The sequence below is a fragment of the Symsagittifera roscoffensis genome, chromosome 4, assembly GCF_963678635.1.
Source record: "Symsagittifera roscoffensis chromosome 4, txSymRosc1.1, whole genome shotgun sequence".
NCBI lineage: Eukaryota > Metazoa > Xenacoelomorpha > Acoela > Convolutidae > Symsagittifera > Symsagittifera roscoffensis.
In genome coordinates, this window is record NC_087065.1 from 8,392,366 (window position 1) to 8,405,587 (window position 13,222).

The 13,222-nt window shown below is 35.3% G+C and overlaps 2 protein-coding genes across 2 annotated transcripts in view; both read left to right on the forward strand.

The window, feature by feature from the left end:
- The first annotated feature begins 1,118 nt into the window (after window positions 1-1,118).
- The window catches only part of LOC134845178 (small ribosomal subunit protein eS4-like), a 485,903-nt gene continuing 473,799 nt past the window's right edge, over window positions 1,119-13,222 (forward strand). Inside the window, exon 1 of the mRNA XM_063862071.1 lies at window positions 1,119-1,128. The gene's annotated coding sequence lies outside the window, so the exon portion shown is untranslated. The remainder of the gene's footprint in view (window positions 1,129-13,222) is intronic.
- LOC134844722 (uncharacterized) lies at window positions 2,344-8,112 on the forward strand. Its single transcript, XM_063861535.1, has 3 exons — window positions 2,344-2,652; window positions 3,055-3,237; window positions 7,457-8,112. The coding sequence occupies exons 1-3, from the start codon at window positions 2,526-2,528 to the stop codon at window positions 8,110-8,112; spliced, it is 966 nt and encodes a 321-aa protein (XP_063717605.1). The 5' UTR covers window positions 2,344-2,525.

A 13,222-nucleotide genomic window follows, 5' to 3' on the forward strand; every position in this document is an offset into this window, starting at 1 on the left:
GCAATGAACCCAGATTCAGCTGTAACCGCATATTTCATAAAAATCCTTTCAAATATTAACATTTTCAATTGAGAGAGATTCGAACTAATCGGGGCGCAAGAGCAATTGTGCCAATAGACACAACTTCTCCTTGTCACCCCTTTGTACAACAATGAAAACAATGCAATTTAACGAAAATGTTCCAGCTCTTCCTATGGAGGTATTTCAAAGTCACTAATTTCTTGTTTTTGACTTGTCCTTACTACAGGATGTAGCTGAACAGTTGCATTAACCAGAACCGAGTGGAGAAAGCTTGATATCGGAAATGTTTTTTCGTTTTCCCTTGGAGCAAGTAACGGAAGTGATATTCTTAAGAGAAAGACTATCAAGTGTTCAAATTGACAAATTCGGAACAGTCGCTAAAAATGTTTCTATTTTTGAGTTTTAAGGTTCCTCAAAAAATATTTTAAATTTTCTAGGGACATTTCATTGTTGTTGTATCTGTACTTTATAATTTTTTTTCTTCAGACCTATATCTCCAGAAAAAAAGACATTTAAGGCTGTTTAATTGAAAACACGAGAAGTTCATAAGACTTGTGTATAGACTTTGTTGATTCAATACCTTGTGCATGTAAGTGTTTATTCTTAATTTTCTTATCTTAATTTGCACAATCGATTAATCAGTTTCATTTTTCGTTCATACAAATTTTTGAAAAAATTTCTGAGCTCAGGTTCAAGTACATGGGATCTTACCCCTCTGATAAACTACCTCAATTAACAAAATAATCTTTTGCAATCATCAACTCCAAGCAATGATAGAGGAGAACACTGATTCATGATAGCTCAACTGGACCAAATTTACTACTTGGCTGATTCTTTTGGTAAAAAAAAACAACTTTTTTCTCTCTGATAAAAAAGTATTAGCGGAATTTGCAAAAAAAAACTGATAACTTGTAAGGATTTTACACAGTTTATTCAGCATTTATTTTTGTTACATTTTACCAGAGAAACTTGAATCATTTTCGCGATGTGCAAGTTTTTAGTTTTATTTGTAATTTTATGTTAATTTGTAGTTTTTTAATTGTATGGGTAATTTCTTGCTGTAAATTTACTATACGATGTAGTGATTTAAATAATATCTTATTAAATTAATTTTTTTTCTCAAAAACTGAATTTTTCGAAGTTTTAGTAGGTATCAGCATAATTTCATAGAGTGCTATAGAGTGCTATTTTAAAGAGTAAGATGAACTAATAAAATATTTAATATGTCAAATCATGTCAAATCTTATCGTGTTTTGGAGTTTTTATGAAAAAATTTCAAATTTTCTAAAAAATCTCAATTTTGCCCAAAAACTCCTACCATTGACTTACCATGAACGAAAAACAGAATATATTACCTTCAGCCTACAATCTACACGTAATACACTATTGAAATTTACCAAATAGATAACCCGCGCCAAAATTTATGCGAAAAAACTAGACATTACTACACAAAATTTTAAAAAGCATATCGTATTTCTTACCATCTTTTACCATCACACTGAAACCTTGCCAATGCTCTTACCTATCTTAATATATTGTAGACCCTATATCCAATGTTAATACACAGCATCGCGGAACGGAATTCTATAAGGTATCTCAATACATGGGGTCCGCCCCCCTTTTTAGATCCAACATCTACTACTGACGTCATCGAAAGGCACGATGAGGCTTTGAGCTCTCAGTTTAATTTATAGTTTTGGTGTGAAACTAGCTAATTTCATTGCTCCTTGTGCCAATCATAGCTTTTTTCTTGGTAGAAATTAATATAATCTAATCGTCTGTAACTAAAAATAAAATGACAGATAATTTAATGAAAAGAACATTTTTTTTGGTTTCTGCTCAATATTTTATTTGCTCATTTTCTTTTCCTTAATTGTTGTGGTCAAAACTTCCTTGTTTGCTCTATATAATTGAAGATCCATGCTGAATTAGTATTGCGACATAATGTATTTGCAGTTCATTTTTGACGTCAATCCATTTTTATTTAGCGAAATGTCTGAACAAAAGACCGGAAACTTTACAATCATTCAAAAAATGCATCATAGAGCTTTTAAGCCATCGAAACTAAAACGGTTACTTGATAACTAAGCAGAAAAAAATTGGAAACTAAAAGAACATGAAATACTAGATTTTTTTAATGATCGTTCGGTTATCACACACCTCTTTGAAAATATCGTTTGACGTCACATTTGGACTATAAATTTAAAATGTCCTTAGAGCACTCAGTTGCAATGATGTTCACACAAATATTGCAATATTTTTTTCCGTCATAGAAGTGAACGCCTGCATTTTACTTTTCTTTCCATTTTTGGTAGTAAATTCTGTTAATTTTGCGTCTCGTTGCTACAAAAACAGTTGCAGAGGCTGAATACCAAAAACAAAATAAATTATAAAAAGCAACACCGCACAAAAAAGCATAATTGTTTCTGTTTTCAATAAAAAAAATTAAACTAAATTTTGCATTCTAACTTTGCGGGAGAACTGAAAAAAAGGAAAAAAGCTGAATGATGGAATTGAACGTGATGTTGATCGGAGACACGAGGGTTGGCAAGACCTCGTTCGTGAACACGATTGTCAACAGGCGTGATTGGAAACGAGTTGGTGGCGACAACGGAGAGTCCACGACTGCTGGTGAGTTGGTTGTTTGGAAGGACTCTCGATAAAAAAAGTGCAGCATCAAATAAACAATCAAACCAGAAACGCAACATATTTGACATTTTAAATGAAGACGTGTACAAAAAACTTTGCCCCAGCTTTAAGCCAAAACTTTTGCAAACAAAAACACTTTTTTCATAAAATCCTACTAAGATTAGATGGAATTCTTTGACGATTGCCCGTAATTCGATCTTAAACGGGATTTTAAATGGGTTAAAATCGATTTAGTTTCTGTAAAAAATGGATTCTAACGGATAATAACTGAGTGCGCGGAGGCAAAGTGTAATTATAATTGATTATAATGGCTTCATTTTTCACCACGAAAACCGATTATAATCGGTTATTATACCTGAAAACATTGAGGGTGGTGATGTTCAGAAGTGTCGGAATGTACGACGCAATTGAGCGGAGGGAAGAAGCTGAATATATATGACACTCCGGGCATGAATGACTCCAGGTTGCGACTGTCAAACAAGGAGATCAGGACCAAGTTGGAGTACCATCTCAGCACTTCACTCACCACTGCTGTGGATGCTTTCCTTGTCTTCGAAAGCCTCCGAAGTATGTTTGAAATGACTTTAGTAGTGTACAAAATTTTTTCAACATTTCATTAAAGTTTTGAGATGTGTGACATGTTCTTCAGAGGCGTAATTTTTTTTAAATTGTTTTATGGAATTCTTTTCGAGATTTTTGACATGTTCTTAAGTGGTGAAAAAAGTTTTATAAGCTTTTTTTGAATTTCTTTCATATGTTTGCTGTAGATTTAGGGGATTGCTTTTCTAGGTTTGTTCTCTCTTTCTTAAAGACACCTCAAAGTGGTCCCCTGGGTAGTGAATTCAGCGGGGCAACCGAGATGCAGTAAGATATACAATCCCGAAAAGTTTAAGTTGGTGGCAACTGTTCTGAACTGTTTTATGTTGCTTGACCCCTTCTTGTGTACTACTGCTCTTCAGGCTGTCTTATCTACTCAATACAATCGCAAGAATTTCGTATTGTAATTAAATTTAGATGAATAAACGTCTAATAACAGAAGTCTCTGAGTAGTCAGAATATATTCAAACAAACAAATCAAAAGGAAAGTGTCCGCAATTTATCAGCACAGTTCACAGTTGACTTCCAACTGACTCCACTAAGCAACCCTCTCTCTCTCTCTCTCTCTCTCTCTCTCTCTCTCTCTCTCTCTAGAGAATCCTATCTAATCAACGCACAGTAATTCCACGCAAATACTCAGTTTGGTCTGCTAAATTAATAGTGTCTCTACGGATCACTATTCCTCTGAGTTACTTTAACTGATCTCGCTAGCTTGAAGAATCACTGTTCTCACTCTAATACAATCGCAAGAAATTCCAAATGTAATTAAATTTAAATGGATAAGCGTCTATTAACAGAAGTCTCTGAGTAGCCAGAATATAATCTAATAAACGAATCAAAAGGAAAATGTCCGCGATTTATCAGCACAGTTGTCTAATTACAATTTGACTTCCAACTGACTCCACTAAGCAATTCTCTCATTCTCTCTCTCTCTCTCTCTCTCTCTCTCTCTCTCTCTAGAGAATCCTATCTGATCAACGCACAGTAATTCCACGCAAATACTCAGTTTGGCCTGCTAAATTAATAGTGTCTCTACGGATCACGATTCCTTTGAGGTACTTTAACTGACCTCGCCAGCTTCAAGTATCACTGTTCTCACTCTGATACAATCGCAAGAATTTCCAAATGTAATTAAATTTAAATTGATAAGCGTCTAATAACAGAAGTCTCTGAGTAGCCAGAATATAATCTAATAAACGAATCAAAAGGAAAATGTCCGCGATTTACCAGCACAGTTGTCTAATTACAATTTGACTTCCAACTGACTCCACTAAACACTTCTCTCTCTCTCTCTCTCTCTCTCTCTCTCTCTCTAGAGAATCCTACCTAATCAACGCACAGTAATTCCACGCAAAAACACAGTTTGGCCGCTAAATTAATAGTGTATCTACGGATACCTTTTTTTCGAATGTTTCTTTAACTGATCTCGCTAGCTTCAAGAACCACTGTTCTCACTCTGATGAGAGCCAACTATCTAGTGTCTCTGCTATAATTGTTCTGTTACTCCGAGAACCAATTACTTGGTTAACTAGCAATAATTGTTCTCTCTAACTAACTGGGAACCAACTATACACTATCTCAGTATCAATTGCTCTGACCCTTAAAGGCTCTCCGGTGCCCTCCAATTTCCTCTCTTTATTTACACTTAGTTTAAGTTAAGTCACGCCATTCCCTATCAGTCCTGGCATCCGCTTAAACCATCCGTCCGCACATATTTCATGACGACGTCCCTTCCACTGTCAACAGCGCCACGTGTCAAGTTCGGTTTCTTTCATCAATATTTTCACTCTTATTAGATACCCGGTACGCGGTAGGTGTCACACTTTTACCGAGCAAACAAATTTCACACGATTCTTGTCAAATAATTTTTGACCTCGAAGACTTCAGCCCTCGAGTTGAACTCAACCCCCAAACCATGCTATGTTTATTCAATGATCCTCTCAAGGTCTTTATTTAATTACCCTTCAACGTTCTGACCTCCCGAAGGTAGGGGGAGATCATTTTCATTGGTAGCGAAATCATTTTGGGTATCTAACAACTTTATCTCTACTCTATTCCATTCTCGATCTTCTAGCTATCAGAGGAACGTAGTTCGTATATTAGGGGAAAAATTAGACCAAAAAGTCACCTCCGGGGAGCCAAATTAATTCCCTGTCCGTTCATTTTTTAGGAGATTGAATTCTTGTGCCGCGGTCCTATAATTATCTTTTTTCTCTGGGATTACTTTTCTTTAGTCTAGTTGAACTGCTATTAATAGATTATTTGCCAAGCTAAACTTAACCCAATATTTACCACGTCCACTTCGAATTAGTTCTGGTACTCCAAGGTTGTAATGTAAAACTATATCTGATCTATTTCTGGCTCAGGTCCCAAAATACAAGTTTCCTTCAGTTATTGGTAAGGTGACCGGTTCATAATTCTAGGGGTTGGGCTGGCAAATACGCTATTATCCGGTGATGGTCTCGGAGTCAAAGGTCATCTTAAGGTCACTCAAGGGTCGGTCACTCGGGTTCAAGTTTCCATATTTGGGTTAAGTATCCTATGGGGTTCCTAAGAACCGAGTTCCAACCATATCTCATTTATACTTCACATGTTAAGCCATTATCACATTTTCCCGGGAACTGGCTTTTAACAAAGGAAGGAGTTATCAGAGGGGTTTCACTCACAAGGGGTCTTTTTTCGTGGTTCGTATCTTATGTCTATTGCCGCAATAAACGCAGTATGCGCTCTCTCAATATTTTGCGTAAGTTGCCTATTTCCGATTTAGAGAGAATTTTTTTTAAGTGCTACTAGCTCTCGATCCAACCGTTGAAAATAGCTCAAACTATATCACAAGATGGACCTTGTCACTTTTTATCATCCCTCTAAGTTTCAGCTCTCTGCGTTCATTGTAGGCCGAGAAACGACTTCCGGAATATAGGAGTGGGTTGTTTACTTAGGGCATAAAACCGGAAGTGCGGGTCTAGAGTTCTGAGGTTCCAAACTTAAGCTCTTTTAACTAGGCTTACAACATATTCAAACTCGAGCCCAATACGGCGCTAGTTTCCGCGTTCTGATAGAGCCATTTACACTTCTAAGAACCGTTAGCACTTGCCCCTCTAAGGGCTGAGGGTTTCCGTTTTTCGTATGCCTGGGTCAAAATATCTCAAGAATCGCTACTTTGAATTCCATAACATTAGCTTCCTTAGGTCCGATTTTTTTAGGGGGGGGGGGGGGGGTTTGCCGATTTCGTCAAAATTTATTTTCTGGCATAAGGGTGACTAATGCTTCCAAACTTGAACTATTTTGAGCTCGACCATTTGTTTGCTGTGCTACTTAATTAATGACTAATAAATCTTACGCTCAGCTTACTATTAGCCTTACTTGACGTAATGCATGCAAGTCCCAAGTTGAAACATTCTACACTCATTTTTTCCAAAAGTTTATTAGGAACAACAATCCTGCGTTTGACATGTTCTTTAGTGGTGTAAAAATAGTTTTCAACTCTTTATTGGTTTTTTGAGATGTTTTTGGCATGTTCTTTAGTGGCGTAAAAACGTTTTTCTATGTTTTTCAGTTTTTTTTTTAGATTCTTGACAAGTTCTTTTTAAGGGTTGAAAAAACGTTTTCCAAATTTTCAACGAATTTTTTGAAGATGTTTGACTTGTTCTTTAGTGGTGTAAAATGAGTTTTTCAATCTTTTATCAACTTTTTTTGCGGTATTTGACAAGTTTTTTTAGTGGTGTGAAAAAGTTTATGTTTTAAACATTCGCTGGCTTTTGTTTGCCTTTTTTTGAAAATTCGCTCAAAATTTTTTGAGATATTTATCGATTGCATAAAAAATTAGAAACAAACAGAAATAGAGAATTGCAAAAAATTGAAGCATACAAAATAAATTGAATAAAGCAATTGACTTATTTCAAAACACAAATTACATGCAAAAGCTAGATTTTTAACATATTCTATATCTAACGGTTGCCTAAAAATTCTTAGCCACATAAAAGTTTTTTTCAAAAGTGGCGGATTGCACTTTTTCATAAACTTTGTCTGTTCCAACTCTTTGCTACTTTTTATACCAATTAATTTCAATAATAATTTTTTAGAAAATACATTAAAACCGATTTGAATATTTTTCTCGGGATCCCACCCAATGGCGTCGAAGCTCTCACAGACCGTTATTATATGTAAGTTCGAGATCATTTTCTCATAGGTGAAGCGATAACAATGCGACGGAACTTGGCAACACTGACTCAAACATTCGGACCTCAAGTGACACAGTCGTGCGTTGTCGTCTTGACAAAGGAACCTCAAAGCGAAGGCAGGACACGAAACCTACTACAGATTTGCTCCGATCTGAAAGTACCCGCTGTTTTCTGGGAAAACAGTCACGTTGAACCGGATTCAGGGGTCTGGAAAAGCCTGGATCCTAAAAAACTCACACTTCAAATTGAGAGTTTGTTAACTAAAATTAGAGCTGTGAAAAAGTACGAGCTGACAAATCTCCAGGCGCTGAAAAACGACATAAACGCCGAAGCAAATCGAAGACGAGACGCCGAAGCCACACAGTACGAAACGAAAAACTACACAATCCAGGTTCCTTATATGGAAGCAGAAGTTAGAAATGTCACTAAACAGCGACCGGTTGTGAAGGATAAATGGGCAGGCGGCATGGGAAAAATGCTGGGGCAAAAGAAAACATATGTGGTTATGGAAAACTACACAGACCAAGAGACCATTTACCACGAGAGGTCTCGCGAGGAGACCAAAACCCATCAAGTGGCAATTCCGAAAAGACCTATAGAGTTCTACATTGATATTGTCAAGAAAGAACGAGTCGCAGCTTTCAAGCGACAGTTAATGCAGTAACGAAAAAACGTTTCATAACATATCACTCTAGCGCACTTTCCGAACTTCTGCTTAAGACATACCTATCAATAAAATTCCCCTTTAGTGGAACCCGCATACAAACTGTTCCTGCACTTAACAATTCTCGTACAAAGATATCTGTTGTATAGTATCTTATCCCGGATCCTAAGGAGGGTCCTTCCTGCGGGGGGTTCTCACGTGAAGCAAAATCCTAGGAAAGGGTCCTTATTTTTTTGGAGGACCCTCATCCTAGGTTTTTGTAAACGAAAGAAATTTTTCACCCAAAAAGCAGAAGACCCCCTACTTAAGATCTTGCTAACCTTAGCTTAACAACAAGGGACACGATACAATTTTCTTTCTAATTCCAATTTTTGGGGTCATAATTATTGGTTCTAGTTAATTATGTGAATCATGTTAATTGTTATATTTGTTTCGGGCGAATGAACTTTCGACCTAATTGAAATTTGTTAGTGAAAAGGGAATTGACATTTTTGGTACATAATAAACATTCGCCGGCGATTTCGGCAGCGTAGCTTAATTGTTGGCAGCAGTAAACTATTTCCGCAACTTGTGCTATATTTTTTTGTGAAAAGGCAGTAAATTGAAATCTTTCTCCAAAAGTGGCGGTGGATTCTGGGCAAATGGTAAATTTGTCAAATTTTGAGATAAGAAAAAACTTGGTGTACTGAAGATATTGATAATTAACATTTACAATTGAGAATGCTTTCAACCACGGAAAAAATTTGTTTTTCAAACTCTTTTTTGAACGCTACGTCGTGTTTCTTGAGAGGGCAAAAGAAACTTGAAAGAAAGACAACAAGTTAAATTTCAAAGAAAAAGTTTATGTGAGTGAGCTTCAACAAATCTTTTGGTGCATTTGTACAAAACAAAAATGTGGTACTGTGAGCGATTTTTGGTACTAATTTTTGCTGATTATGAAAACGTATTCGAATACGTGTTTGATTTTAACTCAAAATGGGCTGATAAAGACTTGAAGAGAAACATCCGTCTACGTTTCAACAAGCTATCAAAATACAAAAAAATTCCTGTGGTTTATTTTGATTATTTACCACCGATATCTTAGTGGCTCTAAATGGTATCTGGAAGGTCACTTTTACTCTGCCACTGGCTTTAAATTTAGCAGGTTGGAGAGGTGTGTTGGAAAAAGTATACAATGGAATTGCAAAAAAAGCAGTGTTTCCTATTGACTTGAAAAAAACTCACGAAATTTATACGTTTTTGAAACAATCTTATCCTGATAAGTATCACCGACGAAACTTTCTTCTTTTTTCTGTTTTTTGTTAGTTCTGATAATCTTAACTACGACATTTTAATCAAATTGAGACCTTATGGTGGCTTGATTGGTATTAATAGCTCTTCCAAGATTTTACGATTGCACGCACAATGCGGCCGGATTTATACACGAGTTTTCTCAAAAGGGTTCCAGGTACTGTTACATGTCGCCCTGGAACTGTAACAACAGCTTATTGGGACGTTTGAGTGGAATAGCTTTCTGCCTTTTCGTTAAGTTGAAAATACCAAAAATTTATAATTTACTAGAATGCTAAGCGAGAGATCAGTTGTGATTGATGTGGAAGGCTTTCGTTACAAGAAAAATGCCTTCATGGTTTAAGAACTAGCAATATAAATTTCAGCTTACAGCGAAGGACTCATTTTTCACCTCCAGTTAATTTCAATATACTACTAAAGCTCGAACAAACAGCTTGCAACTGGTTAAGAAATTATTTACTCGGTCTCCATTGGGAAAACGGTGATTACTCTTACGTAAACTTGAATCAAATGCTTGAATTTGATCTATAGTAATCATTTCTATACTGATTGTCTTGACAATTTGATCTGCTAATGTATTTCATGGATAGATTTGTGAATTTCGTCGGTCTGATGATCTTCAGCGAACATTATTAGAATAAGTCGAGCGTGATCTGTTAACACTGTAGCTATTTGGTAGTAGTTTTTCTGAGCTAATATTACTCTGAAAATTTTTATTCGATTAACTCTGATCTTTTTTCATGTTTTGATAAAACGATTTGTTTGGTTATTTGTACTTTGGTGGTCCGTTTAATGATCTTGTTGTTTTTGTATGCATTCAGCGGTGCTATTTCCAAATCTGCGGCAGTAGTTACATCATTTTGTGGATGTTGGTTTGCCTTTAAAAATTGTGTTATTTTCCTTAATGTTTAGGATTTGAGTAATTTTTTTGCTGAAATCTTGTCAGATTCTCGAATATTGTTAATATGTGGAGTTGTTGTTTGATTACTGTTTACGTATTGTAGCTTTAAATTTGCTGTTTTCTCCAGTTTCATTGTGTTTTCAGCTTGTTCTTTTTTGTCTATTTGTTTTCGGAAAAAATATATCCGGTACCCAATATGATGATGGATGTGATGCTCTCTTTTTTTTGCAGTTTTTCGTAATTGTGGTTTATCGTAATTAAGTCATCATAGGATTTATGTCATTTTCGTAATTTTGTAATCATGTGTATTGAGAGAATAAGCTGTTTGTACTAGGGTTTTGTTTCATACCGCAAGTTGTTTCATTGTTACATTCGGAAGTCGATGAATTTCGTTCAGAATTGAACAGTCGTTTATTTTGTTCAGAATCGAATATTTTTGAAAATTTTTGTGTAAATCGTTTCAAATCTCATTTAGTGTCAATGGGTAAAACTGAAAACCGTTTTTGAGCTGTGCCAATTTTGAGTATGTTTTGTAAAAGAGCTGAGCGTCTATGTATCCAATTTTGATGAAGTGGTGTGTTTATTCGTTCTGGACCTATGTTTAAAATTAGATTTGCTGTGACAGCATTTAAGTAGTCTTCTACTGAGTTTTCAGGGTCTGTTACTGTGAATACCATAATTGGTTTAATAGATGATATAGAAAATGCAACCATAAAGAAGGGGTTCATTGTCATTTGGAGTGAATCTGCTCTGTTTGGTATTTGTGTAAAACTTGTCAGCTTATTTTTCGTTTTTTCATGTTGTTGTAATTAACAAGTAAATGGGATTTCGTTTCTCATCGATTCGGGTTGGTAACCTTGAGTATTCGTATGGTTTTGTGATGGTAGATTATGATTAGGTGGTGGCAAATTTTGTCGCTGAGGATGTTGATGATGCATTTGCCTTAGTTGTTGAGAGTTTATAAAAGGTTCGAAAAAACCTGTTTGAAGAAAGTCATCTGGTTGATTTATATTTTCCAGTGACTTTTCACTGATTGTTATGTTTATCTTGTTGTTGACTTTGATGGAAATAATCTTTATCTTCAGAATAAGCTGGTGGCTTCTTATAAAACGCCATAAAAGAGGTTTTTATTTTGTCGGAAAAACGGGTAATTTTCAGTGCGTTCTGTCGAAGTTTTTCGTTCATCATTAAAAAAGACTGATTGAGGTACTAGTTTTTGTATTTGTTGGGTATAATTATGTTCATGAGAATGGTTTTTTGTTGTGTAAAGTGGTCTTGCTTTTGGATTACTAATAATATTATTAGCGAAAAAAGCAAACCAAATTTTTGCTTCGTTTTTGTTTGTTAGGTTGTCGTTTTTTGCTTAATGGTCTATTTGTTTGATAATCCATCTGTGAATGTTTCAGAGCGACGGATGGTTTGACTGTTGATTGCAAGGTCGTTGGTGGGAAAGGAATTTTATTTTTGTTATGTGCTGTTGTAAGTGTTGGATGAATAGGTGAGATACTTTGTTGTGTTTTTGTAGGTAGTGTAGTAGTGTTTCAACTATTTCCTCATTCACAAAGTGAGATGGCGTTTGAATATCTTGTTGTGTTAAATATCTCTTAGCATTAAGGGTTTCCTGTGTTTTTATAAATGGTGACTTTAAGCAATTGTTGCTTGCCTTGTCATTTAAAATTGCGTTATAATTTAAATTCGTGGTGTCAGTTGTGAGTGGAGTATTTCCTAAATTTTTTCTGTGTACGGAAACGAATGTAATTGCTGCATTTGAAATGTCATTTGGATTGTTAAAAAAATAACACATGAGAACATTCAGGGTCCCATGCACAATCTGTTTCTTCTGCTAATATTGTTTCATCGTTTGTTTGTTGCCGAAAACATTTTTCTCCTGTGAAATTAGATCTAAATTGTGTTGAAATAATCTATAATGAACCATGCTAGAAATTTTGTAGTTCAATTTAAACTATTTGTGATATATCGTTGTCAGTGAGTGCATCACGAAGATAGAAAAAACAAAATTTGTGAAGGAAATTGCTCTTTGAGAGTTTTGACATTGAATTTTCTTGGTATATTCAGTGAAAACTTCTGAGAATTCTAATTCTTCATCATTCTATGTATTCGGTATGAGCCGTAATGTGAAGTGATAACAATGATGCCTGGTAGATAGGTATCGAGTACTTGTCTTTTCTTTTTTCAGGAAATTCATGTTTACATGGGCTGTTTCCTTTTTGAATTGAATTAACGATTAGGTTGTGGCAAAGTTTTTCTAGTGGAATAGTTTTAGTGGAATAATGACAAAAAAAGTTGATTTTCAAACCTATCATTGTATCAAATCATTTTTTGTGTAGAATTGCAGTTAATGTGTAAATTTCAATATGTCTTATTGGTTGATTTCAATTATAGTCTTACTGGCTTATGAAGATATGAATGTCTCATTCTGCGTTTGCCTTTTATAGATCATGCTGTTATGGATTCTGATTCCGAAAATTATCTCCGATCCGTTACGGTTGGTTTGACTGTTGACGGATGGTTTGACTGTTGATTGCAAGGTCGTTGGTGGGAAAGGAATTTTATTTTTGTTATGTGCTGTTGTAAGTGTTGGATGAATAGGTGAGATACTTTGTTGTGTTGTTGTAGCTAGTGTAGTAGTGTTTCAACTATTTCCTCGTTCACAAAGTGTGATGGCGTTTGAATATCTTGTTGTGTTAAATATCTAGTAGCATTAAGGGTTTCCTGTGTTTTTATAAATGTTGACTTTAAGCTATTGTTGCTTGTCTTGTCAATTAAAACTGCGTTATAATTCAAATTAGTGGTGTCAGTTGAGAGTGGAGTTTTTCCTAATTTTTTTTCTGTGTGCAGAAACGAATGTAATTGCTGCATTTGAAATATCATTTGTTATGTTAAAAAAGTAACACATGA